Source organism: Montipora capricornis, chromosome 2, assembly GCF_036669925.1.
Source record: "Montipora capricornis isolate CH-2021 chromosome 2, ASM3666992v2, whole genome shotgun sequence".
Lineage (NCBI taxonomy): Eukaryota > Metazoa > Cnidaria > Anthozoa > Scleractinia > Acroporidae > Montipora > Montipora capricornis.
This window is the reverse complement of record NC_090884.1, coordinates 23,226,749-23,245,298: the sequence shown is the minus strand read 5'-3', so window position 1 is coordinate 23,245,298 and position 18,550 is coordinate 23,226,749. Positions and strand designations below refer to the sequence as shown.

The 18,550-nt window shown below is 39.6% G+C and overlaps 1 protein-coding gene across 1 annotated transcript in view; it reads right to left on the bottom strand.

The window, feature by feature from the left end:
* Positions 1-18,550, bottom strand: part of LOC138039134 (laminin subunit alpha-1-like) — a 25,197-nt gene extending 6,647 nt beyond the window's left edge. Inside the window, exons 1-17 of the mRNA XM_068885319.1 lie at positions 18,425-18,550; positions 17,308-17,436; positions 15,994-16,182; positions 14,601-14,956; positions 14,166-14,296; positions 13,653-13,803; positions 11,988-12,376; positions 11,118-11,297; positions 10,833-10,992; positions 10,327-10,485; positions 9,724-9,872; positions 8,979-9,155; positions 7,738-7,959; positions 7,319-7,517; positions 5,162-5,319; positions 1,122-1,288; positions 688-792 (exon numbers count right to left, since the gene is read on the bottom strand). Of these exons, the coding sequence (XP_068741420.1) occupies positions 688-792; positions 1,122-1,288; positions 5,162-5,319; positions 7,319-7,517; positions 7,738-7,959; positions 8,979-9,155; positions 9,724-9,872; positions 10,327-10,485; positions 10,833-10,992; positions 11,118-11,297; positions 11,988-12,376; positions 13,653-13,803; positions 14,166-14,296; positions 14,601-14,956; positions 15,994-16,090 (2,800 nt within the window). The 5' untranslated portion in view covers positions 16,091-16,182; positions 17,308-17,436; positions 18,425-18,550. The remainder of the gene's footprint in view (positions 1-687; positions 793-1,121; positions 1,289-5,161; positions 5,320-7,318; positions 7,518-7,737; positions 7,960-8,978; positions 9,156-9,723; positions 9,873-10,326; positions 10,486-10,832; positions 10,993-11,117; positions 11,298-11,987; positions 12,377-13,652; positions 13,804-14,165; positions 14,297-14,600; positions 14,957-15,993; positions 16,183-17,307; positions 17,437-18,424) is intronic.

Below are 18,550 nucleotides of genomic sequence, written 5' to 3'. Positions count from 1 at the left end.
CTGTTTAGGGTGAGGGCTAGAAACCCGAGTTCGAGTCTTGAAATTTTGTCGCCACTTGGCAGACAACGTACTGCAGCGACATATTACGTAATCACCGCTCTTGACAATTCAAGAGCGTCAGGAAAGTGATTTTGTTGCGGAAAAAGTTCTATTGGAGTGGTAAAACGGGTAGCAATTTGGAGATAATGTTGCAGAAAGTAGAAGGGACCTCCACTTTCTGAAATACGCTGCAGCAACTTGCAGCACCTTTTTTTTTGCGAGACAGGTTGTGTGTGGGATGTACAACGTGCACCATCGCTTTTTGACTAGTTTCGCAGCAATGTTGCGAGACAAGTTGGAAAGTTTTTGTTGCTCGTATTACCGTAGCTTAAACTGGCTTTGATTGAGCATAAAAACCGACGACAGTCGATGTGATTTCCCGCCAGAAATACGCGGCTTGCCAAATGCGACGCTGGCCATGCGATTTCCCGCCAAGGAGATTTGCCAGTTCCCAAAGGCCGTCTTTCCTCCCCACCTCTACCCCGACAGTCTTTAAGGTCGGGCGTACGCTGACGTCATAACCAAAATTTTCTCGCATTGATAGATTTTCCAAAATTTTTTACCCATGCGCTAATATTATTTTCTCTCCGTACTTTTTCAATGTAGCGTTAGAATTACATTGCTCTGCTGTTTTCGTTCAGCTCTCACCTGAGTCGTCCACAGCTTGTCCCATGATCAAAAATATTATCCCGTTACGTGACGAGGTACGGAACGTCAACTGGACGCTGAAGTTTGCGGCTAACGTTAAGTTATCTGGAAATGGATTAACAACACAAAAGTGCACAAAAACTCTTGTCTAAGTACTGCCTTTAATTGCTTGCATGAGCAACTTGCATATATTCTACATTTGACGCAAATCGGCGAAATTGGGCTCAGAGCTGGCATACATTTCAACCGGTAACATAAACCATGCAACAAATAAACACTTACGTTTGTATATTTTATTACTCCAGCGCAAGTATCGATCATGGTTTTATTTCTAGATGGTGTTGTATCGCATTACTCAGTTTCATACTACACGGTATGTTGGTTAGCCCGGGTTGGCCATATTGTTAGATTCTCTTAAAATGAAAACGTCTTACCAAATCTTGCCCAGGAAGAACCGTTGAAACCAAGGCCTGACTGAACTTCGGTGTAGCACGATCGTCTGATTTTTTCGGGTCCCACCAAGTCAGCTTTGGTTAAATCAAACATCCATTTGTTATTCTCTTCTGTGAAATCAGAGATACAGCCAGCAAAACCAAGATGCCTGCCGAACAAAAGTGACGCAGAGTGACTGAAGTTTGCATTCACTCGTTACCGCCATCAAGAACAGAGTTCGTGAAAAGATTTGACGCACTTCACATTACCTTCCAATACTTAATTCTGTTAAAAGACCCAAATATTAGTATACACAGAATAAGTTGGTGCTAATAAATTCAGAGAGAGAAACGACGCCGACTTTTGTGTATTTAGTGTATGGCAAGCTCCTTGAGCGGGCAAAGACGAAGCGAATTCTGTCCTCTGATTGCCTATCCTATCAGGACTGTTCGTTCTATTTCCACGCAAGAAAACAACAATTTGGCCATTTAATAAATCCCTTTAGTGACCATGCTTCTCCGGCTAGGTTGCTGGGTTTTGCGGGTTAATAGACCGACACGAAAAAAGCAAAGGACTGGTCCAATATCCAACCATCTTAACCAAACGCTTGGTCAATAAAGGACACATATAGAGACACAGCAAAACGGCAAATATAGTATTGGACTGAAATTTGCGTATGGCCAAAACTGGAAGAAACTCGTTTGATATTGCTCATAATCTCCAGATCAAGTTCGAGCAACTACTCAGAGGAACAAGAGAAGTTAGAATAAGAAACTTTTTACTCTTAAACGACAAGAAGCAGCCTGCCGTTCACGTAAAAACGCCATGCTAAATCAGTCTATATGATAATATATAACTTGATTTATTATTTCCGCAATTACGCCATTTTACCATGTTTGGTCAAGAGAACGCGCAAGATAAGAGATGGCAATACACTGAGTGTCCCGGTTTCACTGGTTTAGAACCGAGCAAATACGAAGGGAACGGGAGTTTTTCGATATAAAAGAAATTATTTTCAACACGATGCAAAGCCCGAGAATTTATCTTCTCATCGCTTGTCACTCGTCATTTCGTTTATCCAATCAAATAAAGGACATTCGACGTTTTCGTCATTCGACGCACACGTCTTATTATGCAATCGACACCATTCTCAGGCAGGAAGAAGCCAAAATAATGGAGATGGCGTAATAGTGGAATAATAATTCCCTTTTTGCGCGGGTTAACATAATACGCGCAGAGATTTTGCTTGTTTCTCGTATTTTGTGTTAAACCATTCAGTAAGGCGTATTTCTACGCGGTAGACTCATCATACAATGGCAAAAAATATACATATATACAAATTAAAATAAAAATACAATAAATAAAAGTGTGTTTTAATAATATACTTTTATTTTATTTAAGTTTTACTACCACTAAAAAGTATTAAAAATTACTGGAACCTGCTTCTCAAGAGTGCCGCGTAGGACGATTTTGACTGATGTGGCTCGGTCATTAAAAGGGTTCGCAGCCATGCAGTCCGGAAAGCTCTGTAATGACCCAGTCACTTTACTCGGCAAGCTTTTGCCATTTACCACTTTTAAATGTATACCACGAGTTACTGGTAAAAGTTCGATAAGTTTGACGTTGTTGTACAATCCTATTCTCTCCCCAGTTAGATAATATATAACACTTACTACTGAGATTCGTTTTCTCGGTCCGTACTGTAAGTTTCGGACCAAGTAACTTGTTTCCTCGTTGATTTATAAATTGACGGGAAAAAATTGAAGATCCGTAACTTACAGTACGGACCAAGAAAACGACGTTAGTAAGATATTCATTATATCTCTGAGGTAATAAGGCGGGCGGGAAAGGAGACTACTTGAAGTAAGACGGAACGTTTAACTGGGGTGCAGGGATGGCGCAGTGGTGAAGCACTCGCCTCCCACCAATGTGGCCCGGTTCGATTCCCAGACTCGACGTCATATGTGGGTTGAGTTTGTTGGTTCTCTACTCTGCACCGAGAGGTTTTCCCCGGTACTCCGGTTTCCCCTCTCCTCAAAAACCAACATTTGACTCAATTTGTGTTAATTGTTAATTTCAAGTTACAGTGTCCCCGATTAGTGCTTCAGCGCTAGAACGACTAGACACTTAAATAAAGATCCTTTTTTTTTCCTTGCCATAGATGGTTGCCATGCTTAAAAGTCGGAAAAACGAGTAAATCTTATTACTGGGTTGCCTATGGGCAAACCCAGTCGAGGTCTGCGTTTAGTTTGTTTGTTTTATTTTTTTTATTTTTTTATTTTATTTTTTTTTTTCCGTGTCGGTAAAAGTCTTGCCTGTCACTCCCCTGGTAAGTGGTGTCTTTGTGTATAGAGCCTTCTGCGCGTATTTTCTTAGGATCGAGAGGGTAGTGGAACTGCGTAGATTTCTCTGGTGGACACAGTAGAATCATTAACTTAGCCTGCAATGGCGTCGAAAGTCATGCAACGCGAATGGCGTTTTAGTGGATCCTTAAACAAAATATACCCTTATGGAGCTCAATAATGGAAAGTCAGTTGGATAAACTAGGCATGAATCTCGAAAGCGACGAGGACTGGACTTCGACAACAATCTATCGCCCGTCGAGAGGAAATCAAAGTGAGCTGTATTTACCTGAAGTACATGGTAATTTGACACAATTGAGTTTCTTGTCTTCACGCACGCAATGAAATAGGAAGAGATTTTCGCCTCTAAGAGCAAATATGTTGTTTGTTTCAATAAAATTTTCGCTGGAAAAGGATTCTGTGGTATTTTCTGCCTTTGTGAATTATAATATCATGTTGTGTATTGAATTTTCGAGCTTAAGGTTGAAATGTGATATGGGAGAAGTTTTTTAGTATTGCTCTGTAAGCAGGAAGGGTTCACAGGCCTGTTGGAAGCGTGCTTGAGTTTCAACAAAATGAGCCCCAAAATCAGTGAAAACTTGTGACGCACATGAATAATAAAGTAGTTGCTATTGCCAAAATGATGGAATTACCTGTTGATAATAACGTCGTACGCGTCTTGGAGAGTAAATTTTGACTTTGTATAAACAAGAGTTGGGCGATTGTGATCTTTGTTTTGACTTCGCTCATTTCATTGTCAAACTTTATAACACTTGACAGAAAAAGAAACTTACAAAAACCCGGTATCTTGCCATCATTTGACACAGATGCTTCACTGTTTGGCGAGTAAACATGCCGCGGTAACTTAATCACGGCCGCCCGCTGAATTCCGGCCATGTCACTTTCGATTTTGCAATTTACTTGAACGTAGCAAAAATCTCCCAAAATGTTTATCGCTGATCGTAACTTTTTATATTCGATATTCACGGTTCAAAATTAATGTTGTTTTCATGTCGTAAATATTTCATTCTCGATCGACCGTCCCGGAAACTTCCTTCTGCTCTTTCTAAAAACTGTGTATCAATAGTTATTTGCTTTTTCATCAATATTTGTTTTGCATAAAGCAAGCTAACAAAATCTGTACCTTGCTGAGTTCGCATTTGTTAGCGTTAATAGTATTTTCGGTCAGATGCTTCTGTTTTTTATGAGGGGTTTATTGTTTTGGTCTCCCATCCTAACACTAACCCCGCTCAACAGGGCTTGACTTCAGTGAAGTTTAGTATTACAAAGCTGTCAGATGCTCAGAGGGCACACTTGTGGTGCAAAGAAGTTGTGAGGGAACTTGAAAATTATCAACATGTCAGCCCAGAAGCCAATGTTTCTCGCTTCTCTTTTATTTGTTATTCTTCAGAGACTGGAATGCTGTATTTCAATACCACACAATTCAGTGCCTTGTAATATTCTGTAGCACGTACCACAGGCAACCCAGTGTATGCTTCACGGAAGCATCTCGTTTGTTCGTTAAAATAGTTGTTTGCAAACAGTTTCAGACAAGAAAAATTTGCTAGAAAATGTTGCATCAAAATTTCAAATATAGCGGGCCGTACTGTAGATACAGCCCGTTGAATTAGCCAGTCGTAGCGCGCGTACTATATGAGGGATAAATAAATAGACTTCTCAAGGTTAAGTTTACACTCTACCTGTTGGTGAGATGAGTGGCCACCACATGTTTGGGTATACCACCAATGTACAGTTTGCGCAGATGCATAAGCTTACTTGGCGGGTTATGTCTGTCGTTGCTGTATTCTCTTGTGTTCACCAGCATGGCACCAAAATGGAGAAATCGAAGAATATAGACCTAATACAAATGAAAAAAACCTCGTTAAGAACATGAGTGTGGTTTTTGGTCATACAAATGTACGATAATGTTTGTTAACCCGCACTGGTAATATTTCACACCTTTTGCAAAAATTCATAAAACTGGAAACAAAGTGGTACACTACTTTGTACCATGACTATCTGAAAGGAACCCTGTCTTCCCAACAAAACACATGATTCATAATTGCAGTGTACAAATTGTGAGAGCAACCTCTGATGGTCTGTTAATATACTATGATGAATCGTTCATATTACTATAGAAGATACAGTCAAACCTCCGGTAGCGACCACCTCTCCTCAGCGACCAATTTTCCAAAATACCCAAAGTTTCCGAGTAAAATCACTATATTTGGAACCTCTTGTTCACGACTACCTCGAAAAAGGCGACCGCAACCACTTTAAGAGCTAATAGTTTGAAATTTTCTTTTGTTATTAACCACCTCAGACTTGTACGCTACCACTTGAAATTGGGTAGTAAGGCCTCGTAACATTATCGCATTCCTGGGTAGGTGACAAGAAAGGGAAATTTCTCAATGAGAAGTACCGGATTTATTCTGGAAACCGACTTTTTACACCAGGAATAAAACATTTAAAGTTTTAAAGGAAAAAATGTACATGCACTGTATTATATCAGTCTTAAAAGAGACGACCTAAATGTCTTAAAATTACAGAAAATGAGAACTGATTTCCTAATTGACTTTTCTCTCAAGAACAGTCAACAGCTTGAAGGAACTATGGTATCATTGAAAATCGAAGTACAGTATTTGGCACAGTCAGCAATCATTCCCTATTCACCCCAAGTCATAAATCCAATATTTATTTATTTATTTTTTGTTTAAGCCGAGGCATTTATGTCTTGTTGTCTCCATAAAAAAACGCATTCACATGGAAATAAATATTTTTGTGACTACAAAAAGTTTCTACATGGGTTTAGACCAGCATTGACTGATGGGGGTAAGTCTCTGCAGTTACCATATGCTGAGGTAAATTTTGACTCAATTGCTGGTTTGCTGTAACGTCATGGTGGCCATGTTGGATGGAAGAACAATAACCTGTCTCTCTGCTGGGAAGTAAACTTTATTATTATGCAAATTCTGCGAAAAGAAATTGTATTATTTGCCATCCAACATGGCCGCCGTGTCACGTGAGTGCAAACCAAAAATATGGTCAAAGCTCCCGCAAGCGACCACCTCGGCTTGATATTTTGGGTGGTCGCTTGCGGGAGATTTGTCTGTATTACTTCCTTTATATGTTTACGCCCTTTGGCAACAAATAATGCCGTAAATTTCAAGTATTCATTGCAACAAGCTTAGTCGTACAGGATGGTATACTCAATCAAAAATCTAAATGGTTATTTCGGGCAGCCAGCACCCCTATCATCCGCTGTATTATTGTTATTATTGTATAACTATTGTATAATTTTTTAATTATTAAAAACTGGATCATTGGATAATGCAATTCGAGAGTTTTGATTGACTAAGCCATCATGGGTTATGAGCCATTATACCATGATCTACAAACACGGCAAGCATACGCGTGGTTTTTTTGGGCCTTTTTATTTTTATTGTAGTCTAGTTTTCTATATTTTGGGGGCGTTTTTAATAAAACAATTATTCCACTCGCGCTTGTTGGATATGAGATGATTATAGCCAACGAGGCGCGTAGCGCCTCGATGGCTATCTATCATTTCATATCCAACCCGCGCTCTTGGAATAATTGTTAATTAGTTTATTGTAACTATGGGGTGAAATAAAGTATTGTTTTTGTTGTTGTTGTTGTTGTTGTTGTTGTTGTTTAAAGGGGAGTTGAAAAAATAGATTGGTATTGTTTCTTCAAAGACAGCTATGCGGCCGGGTCATCTGAACTTAAAACGTTAAAATGGTGATATGAGATTTTTAGGGTGCAGCGTTTGACTTTGGAACCGCGATCGTTTTACTTGGGGCAATGCAATTGTTTCAGATTGCATAAGTAATACATACCCTGTACCAAACACCTTTTCCTGTGTACGTGTTTGCTGTACCCGTAGATACCAGACCTCTGCCGGAGTTAAACTTGAATACCAAACGACCACGCACCAGCTCCAATGAAAAGAACTGAGTGGGATGCGTGTCGTGGTCAGTCGCATATAACAAGATACCGTCATCTGAAAGAGCACGGAAATCCAATGCCACCACAAATCTGGTCATAAAATAAAGTCAATACAAAGATTAATAGGACCATCCCTATCACATTGAGTGGTGGCTACTTTTATTTCAGCGCATGGTTATCTTTCAATGAAGCTTTATATTCCTGTGGGGCAAAACATTATATTTTTTTCTTTAAAATCAACCCATTTACTCTAGTGATGTAAGTATAGCTTCCAGGAAATGAAAGATAATAACATCAAGGATTGTCTTACGCAGACTGAAAGATGTCACTACGGCTTCCATTCAAATTGAACCCGATATAACTCTCTCCTTTGCTCTCAAAAAGATCAAAATGCACAGTCCTTGGATTGTTCATCGAGCTGGCGGAGGCAAGAGGGGGCACACATGTCTTAGGAATTGGTGGACGAACACGGGCTGGAATGACTCCTGCGTTTGACACACCAAGCGCATGTTCAGAGAGCAAGCTAACAAACCTAAAGCCGAAGGGAAAGAAGAGAAAGACCACTTTAACCGATGAAAATATGCAACCATGAAAGTTAAGAACGTACGCAGTACTTTTATGTTATGACTTCGCCTCTGCAATAATAATACCGAATTGCGGTATGAGGTAAGTTGCTAATATTGGTTTATTGATTGGTTCTTCGTCCGGATTTCCAGTCTATGATGGCCTAGGGGCGCGGTAACGCTCTGGGAGTTTTTGTCCTTGAAATTCAATTTAATTTTTTACACCGAAATTAGTTTCAAAACAGTTTTTTATTAGAGAATAGGCTTGGAAACAAAATTCAAATAAAAATATTTTTCTTTAAAACGTTCAGTTTGTAAGTCACTTACTGCATTCGCTATATCAAGCGCAATGTAAGTGACTAGTAATTACTACAGGGATTTCTGAGAGGAAGAGAGAGAGAGGAAAACATAAATAAGCTATTTACCCGCTAGCATAAGGGTCGCTCCGTATAGCGAAAAAGTGTAACGAGCAAATAACATATATTTCTTTTTCTCGGCAGTAATTCCGTGCTCACTTCAACTAAACCGGAACCACCAAAATATGACTTTTCTCCTGTATTTTTTCGGCTTCATGCAAAGTTCGCAGCGACAAAGTATGGTTACATCTATGCATATGTTTTGCGCGACAGATGGTCCTTCGAGATTAGAATACTGATGCTTAATTTCTCTACTCAAGTTCCCTCGCCGTAACTCATCATGTAGCTTTTTTCAGCTGTGGTACATAAACGAAGTGTAAATGCGCCTCCCTTGTTGATTAAGTGTTCTTCTTCTGCTTTTCTTCCATAAATACGAAATGTATATTTATATATTTCACCTTCATCTTAATCAGGAAAGTAAAGATTTGTCTGTTGGGTTTTTTTGTGTGAAATTGTGTTTACCACGCAATATCAGTCACTAGGGTCTCATAAAAGTTACAATCGATCTTTTTCCGACAAGTGTGTGATTCCTCGTGGAAGTTAAAGGCGAGTAATAGAAGTCTCTCACTTACCTTGAATTTATAAGCAGATCTTTCATTCCACCGCGAAAACAAAACGAATATGGAACTTGTGAAGAACTATTAAGTGGAATACCACCCACGTAAAATTGCTTGTGAACAAGTATTGGCGACCCAGCAAAGTCAAATCTACCGGAATGAGTGAGTGTATCGTTTACAAACAGATCGTATCTGAAATAGAGACAAAGAGAGCATTCTCAAAAAGATAATGTAGAGTCGAACAAAAATTTAGCGGGCAGAGAGTAAGGAGCTCCGCCATCTATTACGTGATGTTCGCATCAGTTTAGACCAAAATGGAAGAGAGTTTGCTCTTTTTTATGACTGGATTCAAAATGTAAACATATGATTTCACGCTTATACTCTATTTCTTGAAAATCCAGGCAAATTAATGAAAATGAGTGCTATCCTTGTTTAAAAATGTTTTTGTTTGTTTCCGCTTTTCATTTAAAAGAGCCAACTAAATTTTGACATTGTGCTGATGACACAAAACTATTTCAGTGCCAACACAGTTAAGCATCTCGCTTTCACCAAAACCTTGCAATTGTAATCAGAATCTTCAAGCACTTAGCATTATAACATAGTTGTTTTCCATTTCTTAAAAAACGACTGTTTGATCGCGATTGGATTCATCCTTATGCGTTTTAACGGTGTCTTGCATAAAGAAGCCTAACAGTCACAATCAAAAAGGTCTCTCTATGACCTTAACTCGGTTCAGTAAGGTTGACAGTTAATTACATACCTATCTGCTGTGGATGTAAACCGAAGGGCATACCACGAATTATCGGCAAACGTGCCATTTGACGACGTAAACACTGGAGACGATTTAACATCACCGAGCCACAAGAACAAGTCTCCGTGAAGTAATGCTATGTACAACGAAGGAGTTTCCTGCATTACCAAAACAAATTTGACGTTTTTATCCATCTTTTAATTTAACTCATAACGTGAAAGAAGAAAGGGCGTGACTGAACATATGCCCCTGCTACAACAAGTTGCAATTTCATTAAGAAACACCTTTTCTAGCTTCCAATACCCGCCGTATGTAGAATTTAAACCTTTCCCACATCCCTTCCCCTCTCCCCCTTTCAATGTTGACTGTTTAAGTTTGCAACAATTTTCTTGTCTTGCTAGCAACACTGATAAGGGAGGGGGGGGGAGGGGGGAAGGGAGGGGGAAAGGGGGGCTGCAGTGTGAAAGATAATAGGTAAATTAATAAAGTCCCAAGAAGGTGAAGTGTCTGTACTATTTTTGCAACTTGTTGTAAAATAATTGTATGGTTATCTCATTAGAGCAGTTTGGGGTTAATTCACTTAACGGATAAAATTGAACCTGGCAATCTTACGTCATTTCCGATGTACAGAAGCACTCCACTTTCCGCTTCGGTCTTAAATATGAATGTCACAGAAGACAGCGCTTTGTCTTCACGGTCGACGTTAATACTTGCGTAAGAGCATTCCCCTGAAGCTATTTCGTAACCATAGAAACGTGTTCCATACTCGATCTGTAAGACATAAGCAACGATGGTCACCATCAACGAAGAAAGAATCGAACGTTATGTAAAGGATGATCACGAATGTAATGAAACTTCTAGCAAGATTCCGTAAAATATATTAGAAAGCACTCTGTGCTTGAAGTGTATTACGGACCTACATTAGTTGAAGTTGAAATCTGCGTTCCCTAAGTAATATCGGAATCATCTGCTACAGAACTAACAAGCTTTGTACGTTAAACCAACACTTGAATAAAATGCAACAAACTCTCAAGCTTATATAGGTTCATCGCGTTTTCACATGATAGAGGATGGTGTCTTTACAGGCCTTGTCACTCCCATACGTAAAGTCCTCTTACCGGTCCTTTAATAATTCCACTAAAGGACACTCCTTGTTTGCCAATCAACAGTTCTGGATCACTGAACACTCGCGGCATCAGAGTACCGGATGTGGCACTGAACAAAAGCAAATTGGCCATGTCTCCAGAAAATACATCGGTCACCTCAAAGCTGGTTATGCTGAAAGTAAAGTGACAGTCAATACATATTATTGTAAGCTGCATCGTCTCTATCCTTCCCTTGAAGTCCAGCTCTGATTCCCTTGCTAAAATTCAATACTAGTGCAATTATCTCAATGATCTCACCTTTCTGGATTAAGAGCGCCAAATGTAATCACGTGGTCTTTGGCCATCAGTGTCATACCGGTCCCAACAAATCGGTTGTCTGGTGTCTCAGATGAGCCTGCTGGCTTGACGGACAACGTCGCGTTCGTACGTGTACGAACAGCACGAATATGATACCACCGACCATTTGCATAGGACGACCTAAATTAAGATCGATGCAATCAATGTGCTTTCTAGGGGAGAAACTGACAGATAGTGACGGCAGATAGGTCGCATTTGATCCAAATCCGGATATTTGAGGGTATCTTCGAGGTTTCTTTTATGATAGTTTTGGAGACGTAGATCAGAAAAGCTTTCCCCGCCATGGACCGCCTCCTTTACTTTAAAATTTGACGTGGTAATGTTTCTGTGGCAAGTCTTTAAGCAGAGTCGTGTTTCATTTACTTCCCGACAGAAATTTTCAAAATTTCGTAGTAAATGAAAAACAAAGAATATTTAACAACTATTCTTTTCAATCTCGGTGAATGGTGGCAGAATATTTACCGCGTTTAACACACGAAGTAATCTCAACAACATTTTGCAGAAGAAAAGCATCCAAAGACTTAGCGAGTGAATAATGCTCAATTACTCCGAAATAACGAACCAATCAGATCGCTCGAAACACCAAGATCACTGAGTGAGTATATACAAAGTATTATTATCTGTCATTTGGATGGCTTTGATCTGTAGGGTTCATTTCGCGATGTTGCAATTAAAGCTTCATGAGGGCAAAAATACACCAAGGAATAAGATTCTTAAGAAAAAGCGTTGCTTTGCAACGGACTACTTTGCAATTTCATTAATTGAATTCTATGCTGCACTATCATTGTACAGAAAATCAACATACTATACCCGGTACTCTTAAGTATGATGCCATCATCTTGGTCAGGTTCGAAATAGAAATTAACTTGTCCGTTTTGAATGTAAATGACAAAGTGATATCTGCCTTGGTCGCCTGAAATTGCCATAATGATTCCATTTTGATGCAGTGTCCTGAAATCCAACTCAACTGCGGTAAATCCTAAGCTGCCATTGAACTGTCCCAAGGCATGCTGGAGGTAGCCATTTCCGAAAAAACTGACGGTCTTTCCATTAGTGGGATAAAAAGGTCTTTTGTAGCGTGGTGCAGCGTAAAGTACTCCGCGACCGTGAGTTTCTTCAGAATCCCAGAGATTATATCGTGTTTTGTCCATAACAAAGTTGTCAATAACCCCGTTGAAGTAATTGAGTTCTTGCGATTCCTGCGGAAAAGTTTTATAATTTTTGGCCACGAAATTGAAATAAGCTTTTTTAAAAAAGGTGGTTGTTTTTTTTATCTGATATTTTGCCGTTTTTTCTTGCAAAACAGCCTAATAAGGGAAGCAGGGGTCGCAGTGGTGAGAGCATTCGCCTCCCAGCAATGAGGCCCGGGTTCAATTTCCAGACTCGACGTCATATGTGGGTTGAGTTTGTTGGTTCTTCAGGTTTTTCTCCGGGTACTCCGGTTTTCCTTTCTCCAATATTTGATTTCAATTGATTTAATTCTAGTTAATTTCGTTAGTTTCCCCAATTAGTGCTCTTGTGCTAAATCCATGGACACTTAGTAAAGTTGTTGTTATTATTATTATTATTATTATTATTATTATTATTATTATTATTAACGATGAAATGATATGTGAAATGGATCATATATGAAGTGCGGGTATGAAATCAAGTGAAGCGGTATGAAATCAAGTGAAGCTATGATCCTCGCAGTTATGAACGCAATTTTTGCAATTGCTTAAAGAAGCTTGAAAAATTCAGGACTTCAACGGGGTTTGAATCGGTGACCTCGCGATACCACAAGCTCCCAACGTCAGTGGCTTCATAGCTCAGTTGGTTAGAGTGTCGCACTGGTATCGCGAGGTCACGGGTTCAAACCCAGTTGAAGTCCTGAATTTTTCAGGCTTGTTTACGCAATTGCAAAAATTGCGTTCATAACTGCGAGGATCATAGCTTCACTTGATTATTATTATTATTATTATGATGATGATGTAAGAAATGTTCATCTCTTTCATTTCACAGGTTTACTAGGTTTTCTGTACGCATGAGGGCAGACTCGCGGCTGCGCTATAAGATCATGATCAGAGGGTACGAGGTTTCCTATATGTTATAAAAGTTTACGGCAACGAAAACTTACTTTGTCTGGTCTTTTGTTGGAATGATCAAAACACAAAAAAACAGCCCTATTCTCATTCTGTCATTAAACATGCATCTAGTTTTCAGTTTTTGATGATTGTTTCTGTGATGCAATTCATAACAGCATAGTAGGAAACAAAATGTAGTATTCCTGGGATACTATCCGGCGGAAACCCGTTGTGAGCTAAGATTTAAAAGATCTTCAACTTCGCTATCCAGCCCATCCCCCCATCCATGCCATTCCCTATTTTTTTCGGCATCATTTTGCACTCCAATCTTGGGATGATTTGCGTTCCGGGATGATTTGCGGTGTATTTTGGGGGTCATTTGCTGACTTGTACACAGCTTATTAGTAAATACCGTTAAGTTGCTCGGCAGTCCACCCAGATAAATAGAACTTTGGGTTGTCAGCTGAAGAACGTTTTCTCCACTGTCGGATGAGCCATTTGTCGTCACTGTTTCTCTTTCATTAATGTCAGAACTAACTGTTAAGGATACCACGCCTCCAAATCTGTGTTTCAAATGAAATGCTTACTGAAAACAAACTGTCAAGAAATCTTGACTGATGTTGATGAAATAAAGAACCTATTCCCCCACCACATTAGCCGCCATTTGTTTTTCACCGAGACAAATGACAATTTTTTCACGTATATATTAAGGACCTTAATATATAATAATAAGGCTGTCAGATACATACGCTCTATTGTTTGCATTCAAAACTACCCAAACCCCCAATTATTTGTCACAGAACTTCAACGGGCTCGTGAACCTTGCTCCACTTTCCTAATGTGCGTTGTGGCCTAGTGACTTGGTTTGGAGGTTTTTGCTGTAAAACATTTCGAAATGGACCTGGTTTCTGTAAAGGAAACTTACCTGGTAGCATAGATGTTGTACCAAGTGTCATTCTTAAGTTCAAGAGGATTGTGGGCGGTGATTGGTCCGTGACCGAGGTTAAGTACAAGATGAACAGAGCTGTTTGATACGAACAACCAAAGAGTGTTTGTCTAAAAGGAAAGATCTTTATGTAAGTCTCGCTTATTATTCAAAGCTGTTGCCATCATCTTATAGTTGGTTTCCAAACATTACTGACTTGACATCAATTGCAATGTTTTGATCAGTTGTTTGCCTACATTATTTTCAAAATGCCAGTCATAATTGCTGTAACTCTGAACTATAACCTTTCGCAGTTAGTCATAGAAAACGACTACACCCCATTGTATGGGCTCTAATGTCTGATCGCATAAAACAGGTATGCATGAGTGCGTAAGTCTAGAAACGGTGTAAAGCTCCTGTATAAAAAATACTCACCATTTCATCATCACTTCTAGCGGTCAAATTGTTTGGGTCTCCTATCATGTAGAGAAACGTTCCCTCGCTGCGGTAAGTCTTGATGTCAACCGAAATCTCACTTGTGTGAGGATTTTCAATCGTACTCTTTGAGGGTACCAGCATAATCGAGCTATCATTTTCAATATGAAGAGCGAATGGGATCGAAGCCACTAAGTGCTTGATGCTTTGGAGTTTGCTTGATACAGAATTTATTTTAATTTCAGTCTGGTTCCTAAAAGATGGAAGTGAATCCATGACTGCCTTGGCTTCTCGTACTGTTGCATTCACTGCTGGTTCAGTTGGGCTTGGTGACAGCTGTTTGGTAACGTTCAGTACTAGAATGAATTATATGAGGTAATATCGTACTGTATTATTTTCGCAAGACCATTTCATGTTTCCTCACCTAAACTACAATCACACTGCCTTTTTCCCAAGACGTAGGGGATTGCAAGGTTGCCTTGTAAGGGACTTGTCAGAAATTAACAGGGGGAGGGGGGTGGTGGAAATTTTCAGTGAAGCGGCGAAAATAAAATGACCCTTTCTAGGTAGGTAAGGAATTGAAATGTCTTGACCCTCCCTTGGAACTCATCCTAAAATTCTCCCTCCTCCCAAATTTGTTATACAGTTGTAGAAGAAAAATGGATCCGTACTTTTAATAAAGCAAACCTAAGATGCAAGTGATATCTCTGTTGGAGAAACAGGAACAAAAAAGCTTTTGGCTCAATAGGATGTTACCACTGGAAACCAAGATACACGCACTACGTACAAAACTATCCATAGCTTGACTCGTTCATATGGCAGGAAATATTTTGTATGGCATGATTTTCATACTGTACCTGGTTTGTATTCGTGTTATAACACAATAAAGCACCCCTTTATGATCACAACGGCTTAATTAATTTCTTGTGACCCTCCCTCTTTTGCTGCCTATTCTTTTAATTGCCCTCCCTTTTGAAAGGTTAAAAAAACTGTGATCCTTCCCGGTTTTCCACCTCCCCCTTCCCCCCTGCTAATTTCTGACAAGTCCCTAAGGTCATCTTTTAATAGTTTTGTTTTGATGGGTGGCCTTTTTTGTGATCGTAATGCCTTACGGCTTTTTTCAGGCTTTCGTGTAATCGAGTTTAAATTAACGCGTCATTATAAGAGATATGTGTGCACAATATAGCTTTTCTCAGGGATAAAACGCAACACTTGATAATCGAGAAATTTCATTCCTCACATTTCTTTCTGTCTTAAATCAGTAAAGCTTAGTAAACATACAAGTTTATTCAACATCTCATGCAACGACGTTGACGATGAGAAAAAGCTAGACGAATTTCCAAAGCTGAATGAAATGTTGTACATACAGATTCGACAACGAGGTACTGCTCACCATTAACAAAGGACTCATTCATCAATGTTATTCCTTCCTTTGAAGTATTCCTTATAATAGAGGTTTTGTGGAGTAGCTCGAGAACAACACGTTCCATCTGACTTAAATGTGTTTCCAGGGAGCCCAGAAGTACACTTGTGTTTGTTACTTGATTCTGCGCATCAGAGAGGCTAGATAACACTTCCGGTGCTGAAAGGAGTCGTACGCAAATTTTAAGTACAACACGATCGATCATTGAAGAACTAGTAGCATTCTTTTTAGAGAGTCTCGCCAACGAGTTTTAATCACCTTCCTCGCATGATTTTTTTGGAAACATGAGATCTGTTTACTTATGGATTAACCTTCCCGTTTACGAAAATGACTGAATTGGCTGGAACAGCGAAACCAATAAAAAGGGTTAACTATTGCAAGTCTGACTATTTCAAGCTATTGTTTTATAGAAATAAGGGCACAGAGACGGTACTAAAATGTCTAACACATATTCAGCACGATTACCTTTACTTGGTGTTGGTGGCACTGCCTTTCCCGTCGTACCGACTTAGAACTCCCTAATTGGCCGTTTTTATACCAGAGACGCTTAATCCGTCCAGGCGAATTATGCGTCTCTCATGTTTTCCGTCTAGTGTAAAAACGGCACGTACTATATAAGACGCATAATTCGTCTGGGAGGAACTTTGGGAAACATTTTTTCAGCCTCTGTTAAATTTGTCTAGTGTAAAGCCGGACACAAGACGCACTATCCGTCTGGACGAACTATCCATGGAAAACGCACTCAACTGGATAGTTCGTCCAGACGCATAATGCGTCTTGTGCCCGTCTTTGTACTAGACGACGTAACAGACGCAGAAAAATGTTTGCCCAAGTTCGTCCTAGACGAACTATGCGTCTCCGGTACAAAAACGGACATTACTGTCCCGTTTTGAGAGTTTAGACTCTGGTGTGTATCCTCGAGATCTGACCCAGACTGAGAGTTGTGTCGCAAATGGACACGCAAGGCTAGTTGCGATTACAGATGCCTCAAAAGGCTAATTTCGGAAGATGTTGCTCAGGCCTCAAGCACACGAACAAGATTTTTGTGGCAAATTTTTGGGAAAATTTTTATTTGCTAATGTGGATGACAAAAATCCTCTCCGATTGAGCGACAAGTATATTTTTTACGTTGTCATGGTTCGCAAGCCCGTGTTCGTACATTCACTTATTTGCTGGGCCATCCACACGATCAAGTGTACATAATGCTTGATAAAATGAGGTTATATGCAAGCATGATAACCTAAATTAGTTGGAACTATTAGGTTGACTTTGTCTGGAACGTACCATCGGCAGCGGCCGCTGTATATCTCCCTGTGTAATTCTGAAGGGAGGGAAACTCTTCATAGACCTTGTTCCATGCAGTGACAGAATCCTGGAACGTTTCATTTGCGTCATAAACAGCTCTTTCCAGACCTGAATTAGTAAATAATAGATGGTTTCAGCTGACGTCAGAGCAGTTATTTCGGTGCACAGAACAATAGAAACTCTATTGCAATGCAAAACATGAGCCAAAATTTGCTATTGCCGGTTTTCTGCATCAACATGTCGGTCTCAAAACGTGACTGGAAACCCTCTTTAAGAGCGCCTCTCAGCAATTTTCACCTAAGACCGTGCAAGATAAAAAAATCGAAAATTGCCAAACTTTGTCATAATAAAGTACTTCCAAAACCATTTTTAGAAAAATATGTTTTAGCTTGTTTCGATAATTATTTTACCTGGAGGGCGACTTTTTCGGTATAGGTCCTTGTGAGCGAGTGAAAACGACTCCAAAATGTTGCTCGTTTGAATCGCTATTTTTGAAATAACGAATGAGTAACTTGAAATTCAAAACAACATGGCACAACTAGAGTAATTCCTTCGCCCTTTAGCGCTGTTAACGGTACAATATACCCATACTAGAATTTTTGACCAAATTTTAAAACTTAACCTTTTTTACATTGATTACAGAGTGCCAAATTTGTACGAAATTCGACTGTCAAAAAAGCATCCTGGTACATGGCTTTCTCAAACGGGACGATATTCATCGGAATAAGCAATGTTTCTGCTGCAATTAAATTCAATAAAATTTTTGGGTAAATGAAACGGAGGATTTTTGAGGCCCAATTTCAACATGCTGTTGTCAACAAAAGTCGACCTTTGACCACCAAAGCGGAGGCGAGGTATATTGAAATCACACACGCTAATCTCGATTTATTCACTGAGCAATTCGAGTCTTTAAGGTTTACTGGAACTACTGTAGGTAAAATGGAACGTGTCATTGAAATTTAACTGTTTTGGTTCAGGAGCAACAGACATATCCGGTAATTAAAATAACTAACCTAAAAATTTGCATACCAGTAAGATTCATTCCATCCCATATTTTTACGCAAACAAGTTTCCTTAATTCACTTTCTGAACATACCTGCAAAACAAACAAACAAAAGTATCCCCTTTATATAAGTATACGCTGGTTGGATCAGTTTCCTCGAAGCCCTCAAACGACCATCGAACCAGTCGAACGCTTAGTGACCTTCGCGAGTTGTGCCGT